Genomic DNA, 17,889 nt, shown 5'->3' with positions numbered 1-17,889 from the left:
AAGGAACATGCAAGATGATAAACAGCCATTTTTGATAAAATCTCTTGTTTCTGTTCAAGATAAGATTATCAAAACATTCTTTGCATGAATTTTTATGGTTTTGTGGGGTGTTTTTTTTCAGTTAGATTGTATCTATAATTTTAAAAGTTACTAGAAAGTAAGTTATTTATATTTTTGGTTAAATTCCTGCATCATCAGCAATACCCACATGAAATTTTCTGTAGATCATGGGAAATTTTCTTACTGTTTCTCTTTTGGCAGCTCAGTTTTCATGAAATAAGCCAAAATGCTTGGTTATCATGGAGAAATTGTAACAATAAAAATGCCTGTGGGTGTTATATTGGTAAAAGTCTCTCTCAAAAATTTTTTACTACTCTGACACACAGGTTTATAAATGATATGACTGATTTTTTGCAAAATGGTTTCTAGTGTTCAAGCTTTTTAATGAATACCCATGATAATAATAAAGTAGCATTATGCTACTGTTTCTTCAAAACACAGTGGAAACAAGAATTATTTTTGAGCCAATTGTCTCTTCTTAATAGGAGACATGTAAACTGGTTTTAAAAGCAGATCTCCATGAATATGAGGATCTTAAGCATAAGTAACATGAGGTTTAAAGATAATTTCACTTTATAGCTTAGCAGTTTAATTTAACCAATCTCATTGTCATTTTTATGGCTGCTCCATATGTTATGTGAAATAAATTGAAATGGTGCTTGTTAGAAATTGAAAGGAGTTAGATCATCCTTCAGCTTACTTATAGTATTCTTAGGAAATGGAAAATAAGAAATGGAGATAGCAACTCTCATCTTGATACTGTGCTTTTCAAAATCATCTTCTATCAGTATAACAGTGCTTACACTATCAGTTCCATTATAAGTACATGGCTTGTTACTGTCCATTGGTGCAGCCATGTAAAAAGCAGTCTCTCCACATGATTTATTCCTAAAAACTGTCATTAACTTAATAAATAATAGCACCTAGGTGTTCTCAAATTGAGACTGCCTCTCTACAGTGGGAATACTTACCAAATGAAATAGACATGCTGCTCCAGAAAAGCACTCCAGTGTGGAGACAGACAACATAAGAGAGCTTATGCTTAGCTTATAAAACAGCCCAAAACTGAACTGTAAAAAGGAGTAACAATTTCAGTGAAATCATTTTCACTGGCTTAGTGGTATACCAGTAGTGCTGACCACAAGCACTGATGTGCCTACAAAGGCTCAAGGTACTTCTTGCGTGGGACAAAATATTTCTTTCTTGAAAAATCAGGCAATTTTACAAAAATCTGTATAAGCCTAAGTATCATTTCTTTTCTACAGAGAAAGATTAATTTGTCTTTGAGATTTTATATTCCACTGCTTGTTTAATAGTTTAGTGACTATTTTTTTCTGTGTGTCTGAACAGTTCCACAGGTTCAGAAAAAGTGGAATTGTCTCCAGAAGAAAAATTGATAAATTGATAAATACCAGGACACTATCTGCCTTGAGTCCATGTGTTATAAACTGCTAGAGATGATGAAAATAATCTGAAAAATCTTCGAATATTAGAATCATCATAGAATCATGGAATGGTTTGGCTTTGGAGAGACCTTAAAGCTCATCTGGTTCCAGCCCTCTGCCACAGGCAGGGACACTTTCCACTAGACCAAGTTGCTCCAAGCCCCATCTAACCTGGCCTTGAGCACTGCCAGGGATGGGACAGTCATAGCTTCTCTGGGCAACCTGTGCCAGGGCCTCAGCACCCTCACAGCGAAGAACCTTATAGATGTTGACCAGTGTTATTACGACTTTTTTTCCTAAATACTTTCTTAATACATGCATTCAAAATATTTACAATATTCTCCAATGATTAAGTTTCATAAGTTAAATATTTTTTTCTTATGATTTTTATTTTATTCTTTTTTTGGCATCTTCTAATGACCACTGTCAGAGACTCAAGATCTTCCATCTGACCAGGAATAGGCAAGTTTCCAATGGAAGAATTAGGCACCTTCCAGTTAGGTTCAGCAATATCTCAAAATTGGTATGAGCAGGCAAAACATGAATTGTGTGCCTTGCCTTATCATTAAGGTTTAGTGTTTCAGAGGGTGTTTCAGAAAACATACATACAGAGCATAGGACCAGTTAACAGCAGTAGGGAAAAAGCATTAAGTACTGTAATGTGTCTAATTTGGGGGTTGCACGCACACACGTTGTATTCTTCCATTGACTGCACATGATTTTAAGATGATTTATGCTTCTATCATACATGTATAGTATCAATTGATATCAGCTGGGTTGATGACTCAATTTGTTAAAGAATGGAGCTTATTTTCTGCACTGAACTTAACAAAATATATTTGCATTTAATGAAAAACTATTATTTGTGGGGAAAAAAGGAAACTAGCGCTTTATATAGCTTTTTGTAATTGTACTTTTAAGAGTGAAATTCATTAAATACATTAAGCACATTTTTCATACCAGAAGTAATGTTTATGTTTACAGTTTTGAAAACTCTAGCACATAACCTAAGAAAAGGAACTCAAAGTCTCATTCTCCCTACACTAATAAGAAATTAGAAAGTTTTAAATACTACCTTCCATAGTGAGGATAATTTTAATCCTATTTGTCAGAAGGTTGTTTTTTTTTTTAATTATTGAGTTTTAAACCCAAATAATACTTCTTTTTTTTTTTCCCCAGAGGTAACCAAATTCCTAAATATTTAATTATGTAGCTAATGTGAAGGAATAAGTACCTGTAGTTAACTGTGTTCTTGTAATACTAAGTGTTGATAAAAATCTTGAAAGAAATAGCAGTGTTTCGGAGACCATGTTTACGTGCAGTATACTGGAAGCAAAAATATTTTTATTCAGTCAAAACCAGTTTTAGTCCTAATTCATTGTTTACTTTATTGGGATAAAAAGATTAAATAAAATGAGCAGACTTACTGTGATTTGTACCTACAGGGAGGGTCACTGAAATTTATCCCTTTAATACCCTTATCAGTGTTGGGACAAATTACCAAAATATCCAGCTTTGAGAAAGCTGTCGCCTACTCACAGGTTGGAGTTTATTGGCTAGCACATAGATTCATATGTCAAAGATGAGTGTAAAAAATGGTTTGTAATTGAAGAAGATTGACAGAGACTAACAACAGCAGTCTCTTACAATTCATAATGCTGTAATCTACTTGGGTATGTTTGAATGAGACACGTAAGCACACCACAATAAAAGCCTTTGGTGTTGTCTCAGCAAGTCCAGGTGTATGAACAGGGCATTCAGTTTTCTAGTCCTGAGAGCTGGTTTCACAAGTTAAGAAAACAGATACCAATAATTTATCAAGTTCAGAATTGGCATTCATGGCTGGACAGTCCTATCTGGAACCTGAGCCAGGCCACAAGCAGGGAGCAGTTGCTTTTCATGGAGATCCTTTCTGCTCCTGGTAAATCCATGGATGATAGAAAGATACTTATTCCAGTACACTCCATTTTGAACTCAGTCATACTGAGGATTAGGTCTTTTACATCAATGTTATAAGAGGTGTTTTACAGGCCATCCATGTATTCATAAATTTTAAAACTTTTTTTTTTTACATTTTATCATCAGTTGTAGTTACTGAAATTGATTTCTGAAGGTAATGAAGCTGTAAAATGTTGTGACTTCATTCTGTTAAAGTAGGTACCCTTTGAATGGTTTACTTAATGTCTTTTAAGTGTAAAGCAAATATACCCATAATTCTTAATGAATAAAGTTAAATATGGGAAAATAAGATGTTCAAAATGACCTACTTATTTTGATGATTTTTTTTTTTAGAAGGTTTATGGTCATAGTTTTGGAAACTATTTATTTATTTTCTGACATTCAAAATGCTACACTTCTTCTGCACTTACATTCTTACGATTGTCCATGCATTCTATAATTAGAGTTGATGCAGTTTTCATATTTAGCTTGTTATTGTTTAGTACTGTATTTTCAAGAAACAAAAGGCACAAAGCAAAACCTATCATAGCTAATTCTGGATGTCATTCTCAGAAAAAGTATACTTCTCTCTTACGTGTTTGTTACAGGTAAGTTAAAAATAAAAGGAAATAACAAACTACTGTTTATCTCTGAACTTAATTTAGTGTAATCATTTGCTTATTTTTTTACACTGTTTTTAAAAAATGTCTATTCAAACATTCTCAGTTTCCCAAGGTATGGATGACACTGATTTACTTAATTGCTGTTGATCAGAATGAGGCAGCTAATGGGAATTTAGGGTAGATTGCATAACATCTGCAAAAGAGTGAAATACAAATCACTCAGTAAAAGAGAGACTCCAGTAGAAAATCAAATAAATGCTTCTTCTGCATCCTGAAAGCAGTACTGCAGGCAGAATTAAATGAAGTCAAGTCAGTTAGTGGGTGATATGCAGAATGCATCTTATCACTGATTTCTTCTACAAATTGTTACGGGTTAGTAGTATTTAATTTTTTTTTAATTTCATATTCAAAGCCAATTATATTTTTCACAAAAATATTTTCCTCAAAGAATATCACATTTTATGGAAAATTAATCTTTCCACACAGAGTTGTTATGCAGGAAAAAAAATTAAAACTTTACTCGGGGTTACTAATTTAAAAAAGTTTTCCTTTTTTTTGTTTTTTTTTTAAACTAGAAGTCTTTAATTTGGTATTTTGTCCCAGCCTGTAATGCGCTTAAAGATTTTGTTTGTTCTCCAGTTTCTTTTCTTCCCTCTCCTCTCATTCTCCTTTTCTTCTCTTCCTTTTCTCTTTTAAAATCTTCTCTAGTCTGCTTTTGACAAAAATTGTCAAGTTTGAAAATGTTAGAGAGCAGTTAAAGAAAAAACAGCCATACTTCATCTCTACAAAATAAGAGTGGCAAGTAGCAGTATAATAGACGTTTGTTGTTTTGTTGTTGTCATGAAAATAGAAGGTAGCATGATCAAAAGTATTTGACACTGAAATACCTGTTAAGAGCCAAGTCTCATCTGATCCCATATCTCTGCGCAGATAGAAAGTACTAAATTTGTATTAAACCTTGCATCCATTTATGTAAGAATATAAATGGAATAACTAATGCAGTCCAAAATGAAGTTCAAATAGTAGTGAGAATCGCTTAGTACTTCAATAAACCAAAACTAGCAACAATTATATTGTTGGCTGTCCTTGTATTAATCCTAGATCTGCCTAGGTATAGTCAATACTGCTTTTCTAACTGAAACTGTATAAAATATCAAGCATTGTTTAAAAAAAAAAAAAAAAAAAGTCATTCTGAAATATTGAAAAGGTGGTTTTGTTAGAAAAGATACAGACTTAATTTGTTTCTGGATTTGTTGTTGTTGTTTTCAGTCTCCACACAACTAGAAATAAAATCATTTTGGATATTCAGTTGTTCTTGCAAGTTGTCCAACTGAAATTCCTGTAACAACTGTAACAGCCACATCTGATTTCATAAATAGGGTGATCATTCTAGGTGAATCTTGCGGAGTGGATCAGCGCCTTGAAAACAAACTCTGTTTTCTTTCAAATACTCTAATGACAAAAACAAGAAAGAAAAGATCTGCTTTCTCAGCACAACTGACTCCAAAATTCTTTTCAGCATTTTCTGTGATGTCAGTGAGTTTTTCAGAAGTTGTTGATATATGTTATGTATTATGAAACAACTGCTGATTGCTAAAAGAGCAAAATGACAAATTCACCTTTTGAATATAGTAGTTGACTCAGGTTATGTTCTCTCTTTTAGCTAATTAAACACCAAGGACCAGATCTTAGGTTCGATGAAGTCTTATTCACTGACAACAGTATTGAGAAGTACAAGATTGTTGGAGAAGTGGGGTAGTACTTACTGAGGATGGTGCAGTCTGTCCTAAAGGAAATTTATGTTAGCTCTAGCTCAACTGTATTTAAATATTAATCCTGCAAATAAGTCAGGCCTTATTTTGCAAGACTAATTTAATCTATGAAGAAGGACTAGTGTTAACATTAATTTGATGTAGTTTTTCAAATATGGAGTACATAAAATGCTTTTATCTCCAAGTCTTGAAAAAAAATTCTGTGTTTTTTTTTTCTTTTTTTTAGCATAGACCAGTGTCTTAAAGACCTGCAATCAGAAGTAAATGAACTATGTCCTGATGAAATACTGCAAAGCACAACTGACTGCCTTCAGTGGCTAAACAACTGCAATTTTAGTTCTCTCAGACCTTGTCCTACAAACCATGGAGAGCTGATGGAGTTCCTTAGGACCCTGGTAAAAAGACTTCAATGTTTGGAAAGTTGGTTATGTGATGAGGAGGGGGGAGCTAAGGTTAATTAGGATTCTCACTTCAGTCTTCGCTGTCCAGAATTTTTATTATAAGGCTTAGTACTGGGTTTATGTCTGCAGCAGGGAGTTTTGGTTCCTTTTGGTCATGCCTTAAATAAACAAACTTGGGACAAAATCTTTTCACTGATACTACCACATATTCAGCACTGCTAGGACTGTTTTATGAACACATGTTGGTGAAAAACATCTGAAGTTACTGTCTACCCTGAGGCTGTTGCTGCTTGTTCTTCACTTGCATCAGTATAATTTAATTCCTCTAATACAGATTATTGTTCCTGGTACATTATTTAAGTGTTAATTATCTGTCTACTTTTTGTTATTAGACGTGTGGGAGCTACATCCTTTGTTCTGGCAACTTGTAACAACTAGATATAACCAGAAATCAAATTTCACTCAAATAAATCATCATTTTAGAAGCCATTTGTATCCAAAATTTTTTATCAAAAGTTAACCTTAGGAAATACCTGTGGAAAAAGAAGTCTGGGAAATTGAATTAGCTAGATAAATGAAGGGTGATACCTTGGTAAATGACAGCCTGCAAATATATGTATAAACTATGTATGTGTGTGTTCAGATGACGTAAATATGTATGAGTGTCAAAACAAATAAATGGTATCCAGCAGGTTTTTCTTTGTCACTCCCATGTCATGGTTTAGTTATAGGCCATGAACAGCTTTAGATTAAGATTGGCTGTATTGGCAGAGGGAAACTGCTGTGGAGAAGTGGAGTATTTTGTCCTTTGGGACTACCTCCTGGCTAGAGCTCAAGCTTCATCAACTCACCTCTTGTTTTTTCAGCTCTTTCTTAAAGGGGGTTGTTGATCTTTCATTCACTCTTTAATCGACTGAATATTAAGCTGTGTCAGTTGAGGAAGTCATCTCTAGAAACACCAGGTCTTTAATGTTTGTGCAGTGAAGATTTTTGTCGTCTTCTAAGACAGTCTGAATGTTGCTGTTAATAATCATCACACTCAAGGATGTCTGAGATTCCTTGATGCCATACTTCATCTAGAAAAAATAAGAGAATCCCAGGAAATGCTCACTTACGAAGTCTTTTTGTTACTCCACTTTCTCCAGTTAGCTCCTTACATGCTCCGAAGAGGGCATGGCAATGATGACTTCTGTTCGTTCCTTGGTCTCTCTTCTTAAGAAATGTCTGTTCAAACCATATACCTGAACACCAGGTGGCGGCATTTGTTTGGGAAACACTAAAATGGCCGCATCTCTGCAATACTTGGGGTATCTCTTACAGAAAATGTGCTTTCTAGCTCTTTGGTTTACCAGGAGTTTACTGGCTGCGTAACAGTCTGGATGTGGGCTTTGGAGTACAGTTAGTCCTTGAGAATGGCTCTGTGGCAGGCTGCTATGTGGACAGCAAAGGGTGAGAAGACTTAAAGTCTCAATTCTGCACAGTTTATCAAGAAAACATCAGGGACTCAGGAGCTTGGACGTCACTGTTTCCAGGCTCAGGATAATCCAGCCTCTTGTGTAGATGAGACTACAGGTGAAAAGTGTACATGTATTAGCATAGACAGTCCCATCTGTAAGAAGTTATACTTGCAGTAGATAATCTTTAGTTCCATAAACAATTTTGCAGTAAACTGGTTTCAGTAATATCCAGCATTAATGAGATTATTACTGTCTGACCTTTCTTAAATATGTATCTTCGTCCATTGAAATAATTACTCAGTTGACTGAATTTCTCACTAGCAAGCTTTTAATTAAGTATCATATAATTCATATTCAGTAATAATAACTTGCCTTCTACTTCAGGAAAATGTCCCTAATCATTGTTATCCTTTACTATGTGTGTTTAATGTGCTATGGATTTTGTTTACCTTTTAAGCTATTGGAACAATTAAAAAAATAGTGGAGAGTTCCGTATGTGCTTTAGCTGAAGTGCTGTATTTAGATTTATTATTAGTGTGGTATTTTCATGCATTTGTGAACTGTCATGCAAATACTGAGAGGTTCTTTATGAAACCCAGAAATCTTAATTATGTGTATTTTCATCCTGTATGCTATTTTACAATTCTAAGTATTTAAAAGCTGAATATGTTTGTGAACCAATCTTCATTAATTTCCGTTCCTGCTAAACTAATGACAAAATCTTTTTAAATGAAATCTTAATTTTATTGTACCTATTTATTGATATGATAGGTAGTAGTCTGTAGTAGGTAGTAGTCCAGTTGGTAGACTGCAGATGTTTTCCTCTATATTATTGTCACTACATTTCTCATAAGACAACTTTTCATGCTTCTCTAAAACTGTTGGATACTAGTTTGGATTATTTTTTTTTTTAATAGTTTTGGCATCATCTTCTGAAGTATTTTTACAGGTTAATTTTTAAATGGGAAAGCCTGTCCCAATATAGGGAATGTTCAAAAAGACTTGATGACACTGTTTTCAGAACTTCAGAATTCACTTCAGGGACTTTTTTTCTGAGTAACACTATGTCTAATATGGCATCTTTAAGCCTTAATTTAAGATGCAAAGGACTTGAAACACTGCTTAGGTTCTTACTAGCTTTCAGGAATAAAAATATTTCTGCTTAACCTTAAAAAACAGCAGTAGGGATTTGCTTGGAAGACATTTTTGATTTATCATTATTCCTTATGCATCAGTTACATTCACTGTTATGCCAGCTTCTCGTTTTCTTTATTTCAGAATGTAGTATTTGAGCGTGATTCATTAAAAAAAAAGAACAAACCAACATTTGAGCTCTGGAAGCCTACCTGTGGAGACTTGATTGTTCATCACAGTGGTTGCTGATTAGGGTTTCAATTTATACACTGAGGCACAGTCTCTTTGATACCACGAAACTTTATAGAATACTTCAGTAGATAATAACAGAAAATCAAATCAGCCTTACGTATATGCATATTGATATGTATGATTTAGGATTTTAACTAGTTATACATATTTCTGTTATCTGCACATTTTTGTAGGATATTTGACTGATAATTTCCTTTGTTATGCATTCTTCCCCATGTGTTTCCAGCTTGTAAGGAAAAAAATTCATAGGAAACATTCTGAAATAAAGATGTAAAATGGAAGAAAAATAGCTAGTCTATTATTTTTAAGACTTTCTTTTATGGGAGGCAGTATACTCTCCGTCTTTTGTTCAGAGTTAGCTACTGTGGTGCAAGTCTTTTTTTTTTTTTTTTATTTTCACCATGGCGTATGCCAAAGTAGAGGGCAATTGAAAGGTTAAACTCTTGGTTTCTTCCATGAGAGTGCAATGGTTTTGAATCATCTGAAACAAAGAATTTGAGGTGTGATACTAAAATTTTTTGTGACTCAAAAACATGAAGGGAAAAAAAAAGCCTATTGAAGCTTTCATTCTAAATTTTTTTTTATATTTTTGTGAGTTTTGTGTTGATAAAAGCTTGATACAGTAGAAAAATTGTACAATTTTTTTTTTATTTGTTTGGAAATATTTCTGTAGTACCAAATTTGATTTATTTCTCTTTCAAAATTAAAAAAAAAATTATATATTTCTCAAGTACTGTAGGGTAAATAAATGAGCAATTCTGAAGGTGAAGGGTAGCTTGGAGACCCAGATGAAGGCCGTTAGTGGAAAGAACTAACCCTAACTGATTTGCCAGAATGCTTTTCTGTGTTGGAGAGAAGTGGTAGGTGGTAGGTGGCAGGGGAGTAAGGAAGGAGGTTTCTATGTTCTGATTCACGTAAGACTTGCCTGTTTGGTTTCTGAAACCCAGAAAATCAAGAATACCATCATTGTCACTCAGTTTTCTTGTGACTGTGATAGGGAAATTTGTAGGCACCTCTAGTGTAGCTTCAGGATTGAGAGAAGAGCCTTACAAATTTGGCCTAGAACTGTGGCCACATCCAACCTCAAATAGGAAAAATGTTGAAGATTCCGGAAATGTGTTTATAAAAAGTCAGGGTTTTTTGTCTGCAAGCAAAAGAGGATTTTGATAAATTGTTAATGTATTCATCTAAATCTTGATTTGACAGGATACACAGCTTCTTACTCTGCCCTGTGTGATCTAAGCCTGTTCAGTTCTTTGCAAGTTTTCAGTTTTAGTTCTTTAAGGGGGTCCTGAGAAGTTTATTTTATCCTTAGAGTGGCCTTTTTGATGGTTGTTGAGCCAGAACATATAAAGCAGCAATATTTCATTTTATAAATTCCTGTCTTGGTTTGATGAACAAAACCTGTCATTATCTGTATAAGTCTTGAGTCATTTTCATATCATTTTCTTTCGAAGATGTGTGTGCAGACCACAACAGGATGTGAAGTCTTACCTAATGAGCTTTCCAAAGCTTTCCTTTGAATTGCAGTTAGAATTGGTAAAGAGAAGAGTTTGAGGATGTAAGAAGGATGGGAAGATGAATGCGAGTTATTGGAGCAGGTAGAAAAGGAGATGGATTGGCACAGAAATCCATGGAAAAACAAGCTTTCTTATTTCTGTTGCTTATATAATAGTTTCTTATTTGCTGGTAAGATAAGTAGCATTAGAAACCTTTGATACCATAGCATGAAACTGTTTATTTTATGAACCGGAATTAACAGAACATATCTAAAATACTCTGATTTACTTTTCATAGCAAAGCTTGCTGAAGAATGAGCAAAATCAAGAAGAAATGATACTTCACTTCCTTCTGGATCTCTCTAGTCAGTGTGGTGTCTCATTTCCGTGTACTCCAAGTGGGAAGTCTTTTGAGTTGACTTCTTCCCTTCATGCCATTGAGGAGGATTCAGCTATGGATGTGAAATCTCTCTGGGATGATGTGAGATTGCATCTTCGAAGATTTTTAGTAAACAGACTGCATAGTCAAGAAGAAACAGCTACTAATGCTTTAGAACAGCAAATGGAGTTTAAAACTCAGTACATACAGCAACTTCTATTTCTTTACCCTGAATCAGAAATCTTAGCGAAGTATCAAAATATGCAAAAAAGTGTTGTTAGAGATCTTCTGCAAAACTGTATTTTGTCTAGCTGTGGTGAAACAAACTTCGATAAGGTGGTTCATGGTTACCAAAGTTCCATACCTACATTGTGCACAATGATAAAAGAAGATTTGTATCTGCTATGTGGAACTATTGATCCTTCTTCATCACTGAAATTTGTTAATGAAACTTATCTGGTTACCATCACTGAAGAAATGACAGTTCTTCTTGAAAGACTTTGTGAGCTGCAGTTCAAAGAAAATGCTCTACATATAGTTAAGGCAAACAAGATTTCAAAGAAGCATAGAGGAGCAGTTCATGCTGTGGGTTAGTAGCCTTGTTTTTTGTCCATTGTAGTTAGATACTATTTTAATTATACTACTTTTTTAGTGTACATTATTATTTCCAATGAAGGGAGAGGCCTGAGATTGTTAATTGCAGCTTTATGTTTTAATCATATTATTGCAGTTGAATTATAGACTGTTTCAAAACTGGGATGAAAAATGTTTTAAAGTTAGGGAGAGTATCTTGTGCTTATGTATATAGAAACACAGTTATAATTCACTGGATAAAATTGTCACATCATACTAATTTTTTTCAGTCTAACTTACTCCAACTGCTGAAATGTATAATAGAATAAGAACTATTTAATCCGGCTTTAAGAGAATTCAAACTCCTCTGCTGTCTACACCCTCGTTTTCAAGCTTAAAGGATATTATAGGAAAGTCTGTACAATAATGCCACCATAAAATAGACAGATTTGTACATCAGAGCAGACCCAAAAGATTACTATACAGATTCTAAAATAAATAATATGTTTTCTAATCTTGTGAAAATACAGTAAATCAGTGTTAATGCTACCTGGTTCTTTCTTCTTGTTCTAAGGAATTTAAGGCAGGAAAGGAGTCTGTTATAGGTGTGATATTTTCTATACTTTTCAGAGTTGGTGAGTCTGACATGTAAATTTATAAAAAAGGAATCAGAACTTTAGAAAAAAAGTCATACAGAATGGAAATTTTCATCACGTAGTTCAATATGCAAGAGCTGTTTGTTCAAAACATAGCCTCCGATAAAGGTGAAGTAGTTTGCAGACAAAAAACATTAAAAGTTTAGAATCATGTGAAAAATAGAGAAACCAAAGATAGATCTTTGGGTAGTACAACATACACAAAAGGTGAGTGGGGTGATTATTTGCTAGCTCTACACAGAATAAAGTTACTCTCTTGTGAGTTTTAAAGTCAATATACATGTTAGTGTCAGTCAACTAGAAATTACACTGGAAGAAATGCAGAAATAACTTTTCAACAAGAGCTGAAGTATGGAGAAGTATGTGGAACATACGTAAGAGAAGGTAAGTGAGAAGGCATGCAGACAAATTATGTGGAAGGGTGAGAATTTTAACATAAAGTTGATATATTAGTGGGATGGAGTGTTGGTGGGAAGCAAGGAGAAGTAGTGTGAGGGTAAACTTGAGTTATGAAAAATGACTGGAAGTGTATCTTTGAGTCACATAGTGAGATGGGTCACAGTGAAAGGATTCGTTGACAAATGACTGATATGGAACTGGAAGTTTTTAAGTTTGTTTTTCTTTCAATCTCAAAACAGCTCACAAAGATAGGGAAGTTCTGTTATCTCCATTTTGCATCTAACGCATGCAGATTAAACTGATTTATAGTCAGGGTGGCTCTCTATAGAGGCACACGTTAACTGTTTCTGTATCTATTAGGATAGTCTTGATTCTTCTACTTAAATTTTCTAGTGAAATAGTCTAGGTTCTTCTACTTAAATTTTCCTTGCCACAAGATGTGTCTTTACATGCTGTTGTGCAGCAAATCAGGACAGATTTCCACAGTTCTGTTATACATTCAGAGAAAAAAGAGGAAGATAAAAAATTAAATCTTGGTACCTGCTTGCAACTTTGAAAGATTTACTTTAATTTGAAATATATTAAAGGTCAGATTTGCAGGTGCAGCAGCTATCCTCTTAGCTCTCATAAAATGTGTTTAGAAGTGGTGCTGGTTAATATCATTTAATCCTCAAAATTACTTTCTTCACAGTGGCTGTAACACTCATGTTTTCACCTCTGCACTGTGTACTGCTTCATACTGTTTTTCTTCAGGAGGTTGGTCTGGGAGGCAAGCATTGATTTCCTTGCAATCTCTTTTACTAGTTTTCTACAGCATCAGACTGTTCTAGATGATCTCTGGTTATAGGCTGCAGGCAGCCAAACAACAGAACAACAGTGAATGACGTCAGCAGGCTAGAGCAAAATAGGGGTCAGAGTTGTGAAGTAACACAGGATTATTTTTTTTTTTCATTTGGTTGACATGACATAGGCTATTATTTGTTGTTATTTATAAATTCAAGCAACATTTATACTTGTATCATTAACAAAACAATTATTGAAAAGTTTATGTGTATTATTGAAAATGCTCTTCTATGAAGAACTTTTTCTGGAAAAAAATTTCTTTTACAAATTTTTGAATATGCTACATTTTTACTACACTAAGTCAGAAGAAGGCTCTTTTCCTTTGGAATTAGAGTGTTCACGTGGCAGTTCACACTGAAATAACTATTCTGGAAAAAGTTCGACAGAGTAACTGGTTTTGGAGTTTTATAGTGGTTGGCAGGTGCTTAGCGGCTGTTGCTGCTTGGAATTCGTACTTAATTCTGATACCTTTGCTACCCTCCCACAATTGAGAGTGGACATCTGTACTTATACATCAGTGTGGTTAAAAGACAGTTTTAATAAGTTGCCTTGAATAAGTTGACTGTGATACCAAATCTGTTGAGTATTGAAAAAGAAAAAAGCATGCTGGAGTATGTATGGAAGGGGAGAAAAGGAAGAAAAGAGTTTCGTTTTTTTTCTTAGTTGAGAGACAGTTATACAAATCTGTTTCTTGTTTTCCTTTTTTTTTTTTTTTTTTTTTTTTTTTTAATGCATGTTGCTTCTGCCTGTGGGAACCACCAAAGCAGTATATTTCAGAACAGCAAAATAATCTAATCTAGGGAGTTCAATTGGAACTGTTATCCCGGAGGTGAAAAAATGATTTGTGCTTACTTTGTCTACCCTCAGGGAAATGTGATATTTTGTTTGTTGAGTTGTATTTGTTTTTTTTTTTGCGTTCATTGGTTTGGTTGATTTTTTTGTAAGTCCTGCTGTAATTGATCCTACTACATAGGAGAGTAAAAAAGTAACATAAAATAATGAGCAATGTTATAACCTCAGAAAACTTTAGATGACCTATTTCTGTCAGGAAAATACAGGCAGACTATAACAAGGTTTGACAGCATTATGAATCTTTAAAGTATTTCATTTATAACAATCTATTTGTGAAGGAATTAACATTCTTGTTTTCATACTGTATTAGAACAGTTCTTTGTCAAGTACTGTAATGAGATTGTATCCATTTATCAAGATTAAGGATGAGCATTGTTTTAGAGATAAGCTAGGAAAATGGGAAAAGAGGAAAATTCTTTGCAGCTTGGCGTCTTTAATTGTTAACTTTAGGAGGCAGGTGGTTTTATGGTATAACTTTATCCTGTTCCCTCTTAAGTCAGTGATTCTATTTTAACAGTGCAGGTTTTACAAACTATTAGTGTTTTGGCTAAGTTATTGTAATAGGTTTTTTACCTAGTATGGGTCTTAATTTCTCTGTGCTATGTGTACTCTGAGCACATAATTGGTGTTTCTGATTTGCTAAAATGATATCCAAGAAATGATTCTTACTCGTCTTACATTTTTGATGTAACTTTGTAAGATGATGTTTCAGCCTTTATGTCATACTAATCATATGTGTCTTTCAAAAAAATATGTAATGTTACAGTATTTAAAAAACTAACAACATTATGTATCTGTTAACATAGTATGGGAAAAAACACGCAAGCAGCTGGTTTACAGCTTATCTCTTATGATTTTTTGCTTCAATTTCCAGTGTGATGTTTTTCAGAAATTATTTGCATAAAGTCTATTAAATGTGGATTATACTTTTACCTTTTGAACCTTTTTCATGATTCTTTGTTTACAGAAATGTTAAGCTAGTTTAATTGGGCATTACTAAACTATCCTAATCCTTCATCTTTTTTACATGAAGGCACATCTGCTTTTATAAGTGATATCAGCCAAAGAAACTTAAAACCCACGAAATTATACATGTTTTATATATTTGTGGAAGGTTTTCTTTGGTATTATTTGTTTCTGTTTTTTTAATATATCTACAGAGAGAGTGTAAATGTATGTGGAGACTAATTAGCCTGTTTTTAAATTTCATATGGTTAAAACTAAAAGAGATTAGAGCCATGAGTTTTATTTTTTGTGACATACACTAATTAATTGCCTTCATATTTATATTTAGTCACAAACTTACCAGAGATCCTTAAATAGGCTCTCATATCTAATGATCTAATAATCAATAGTTGATTATTTTTAAGAAAATACTATTCCAAAATAGAGTAAAACTGAAGTGGCACAGATGTGACTAAGTATATTTTAGCTACAAAGTAATTAAATTACCTTTACTGATATATTTTAATACTTATATTTTACACTTTTATTCCAGTATGTAACCCTCTTATGTGTCCAGAAGGTTTCTCTTTTCTTTTTCCAGAATATGACCAACTTCCATTTTATTGCAAAGACATATTCGAATGCAAACTGTGATTTAAATTGTGATATATAAAACTTACTATCTTTACATATTCATGAGTTCCTAAGGAATATATTGTGTTGATGGAACACCTAATGTGAATATGACATATATCTAAACTTGAATACAAGGACTCAGTATTGTTCAGAGGAGCTACGTTTGTGGGGTGGAGCTCAGACCAAGAAAAGAAACAGGCTTTGGAGTAACTTGTTGAAATGAGGGTAATTTTGGGACATGAAATTAATTTCCTTTCCATGGTAAGGAAAATTTGTTTTTAAGGTCACTTATCTTTGCATATTCCTAGGCATTTATTGTCCAGCTAACTTGAAATGTGAATTTTGAAGTTTTGCACATTTGACTTAAATTTGATTTCTCTACATTCATGTGCACATGGCTTTATTTCCCCTGGTTTACCATTTCTTCCCTTGGAAATAAAGAACCTTTGTTTCAGACTTTCTTTTATCCTTCCATTTAATTTAAATTCACTTGATTTGTGATTCTCCAGCCACCATTATTTCCTGCAACCAGTCTTCCATGATCTCCTTCTTATCTATCAAAAATATGCTGAAAGTAGCATTGATATCTGCTGGTTTTGTGACTGCACGATTTAAAAAAAAAAAAAGCAGTTACTCATGTCTGAGAATAATTAGGAGCCAATAACTTTAGTATAATTTATTCCCCCATTTATATCTGGAAATTGAAGTATTCCAAACTTAGTTTCATGTAATTAATATTTATGTCTTTGCACCTTTTTTGAAATTGCTGACCAGATTACAGTCTATAGCAGATAATTCACAGTATTTATGTTGCTTTTCCATGATGTTTTTTTATCTGTAGTACATTGTTGAAATCTGGCTTTTTAGAAGGGGGAGGTGTCTCAGTCACCTGGCTTACTGCTGTTCTCCCCTGGAAAGTCCTGTTGCATTCTTTAAAGTACACCAGGCTATTGTAAAGTAGCCCATATGGATTACAGATTGTAATACGCAGTATCACACCCTGCCTCAGCAGTTCATTGTATTCTCCTGATCATTGCATTAATAAAAGCAAGTTTTCAGTTATATCTATAATCTGTTGCTAAGGGCTAAGCATTTTAGAAATACAAAGTTTAAAGGTTAATTATGGAGGTTTATTTAAAGGGGGTTTTACATAAATTTAAGCTTTAAAATATTTCAAGACCTACATATCTATTGTAGGGACTGATAGACATTATAAAGACAAAAATGAAAGAATTGTAACAGAAACTGAAACTTTGCCTCCTGGCTTCCTTGCACATACTTCTTTTCTTTCCTACTCCAGCATGCCCACAATAATCTGCTTATCCCTTCTGATGGATGTGCTGGTTTTGTTTCTGCATGACAGCAGTAGGTGATGTGCTTCCATTATATTTTCACCTGCTTGGCATCTCCTCCTCTCTTCGATTTCCACACTCTCTGTCACACTGCAGAGAACCTGGTGACAGCTTTTATAGGAACAGGTCTTGAGAGGCCTGTATGAAACAAGGTATGTATCAGTTAATGGAAAGAATGGTGCATGGGCTTTGCAGCTGCTGACTATTGGAGCTGCACTGCACGTGGTGATGTACGGCACAGTCCTTGCCATATCTTACATAGATGGAGTGAAAAATCCTACAGTTTCCATCCATTAAAGGTGAGGAAGTAAAACCATAGCCCTTCTTTCTTATGCATATATAACCTTCACAGAAAACATGACATCAGCAAAAATTACATAGGCACCACAGATGTATCAAGTAGGAATGCAGATGTCATTATTAGTTTTACTTCATAAATACCAGCTATTTCTACTGTATTATGAGCCCATCAATACTGAGATATTCAATAGGTTTAATTGTCATGTATTTAAAATAATGGCGCAAATAGTGTTGGTGGGATTTTATATCAGGAAATTAAAATTGAAAACTAGTGGACGTACGTATATGATGCAGATTTCTGCAGTTGTCTTTGTTCCTTGGGAAGCCTATAAAATTTTGACAGCCAAAACAAGATAATATTACTCAGGGGAAA

At 33.9% G+C, this 17,889-nt stretch overlaps 1 protein-coding gene across 4 annotated transcripts in view; it reads left to right on the top strand.

Moving 5' to 3' along the window:
* The window catches only part of KIAA0825 (KIAA0825 ortholog), a 247,989-nt gene that overhangs the window by 41,727 nt on the left and 188,373 nt on the right, over positions 1-17,889 (top strand). For all 4 annotated transcript variants that reach the window (XM_057398372.1, XM_057398374.1, XM_057398373.1 and 1 more), the window contains 2 exons: positions 6,065-6,233; positions 10,880-11,549. In XM_057398372.1, coding sequence (XP_057254355.1) covers positions 6,065-6,233; positions 10,880-11,549 — 839 coding nt within the window. The remainder of the gene's footprint in view (positions 1-6,064; positions 6,234-10,879; positions 11,550-17,889) is intronic.

Source organism: Pezoporus wallicus, unplaced genomic scaffold (genome assembly GCF_028554395.1).
Source record: "Pezoporus wallicus isolate ANWC-B61680 ecotype Strahan unplaced genomic scaffold, APGP_CSIRO_Pwel_v1 contig_6580, whole genome shotgun sequence".
Taxonomy (NCBI): domain Eukaryota; kingdom Metazoa; phylum Chordata; class Aves; order Psittaciformes; family Psittacidae; genus Pezoporus; species Pezoporus wallicus.
Note: the sequence above shows the minus strand (reverse complement) of the source record. Positions and strands in the feature narration are given on the sequence as shown.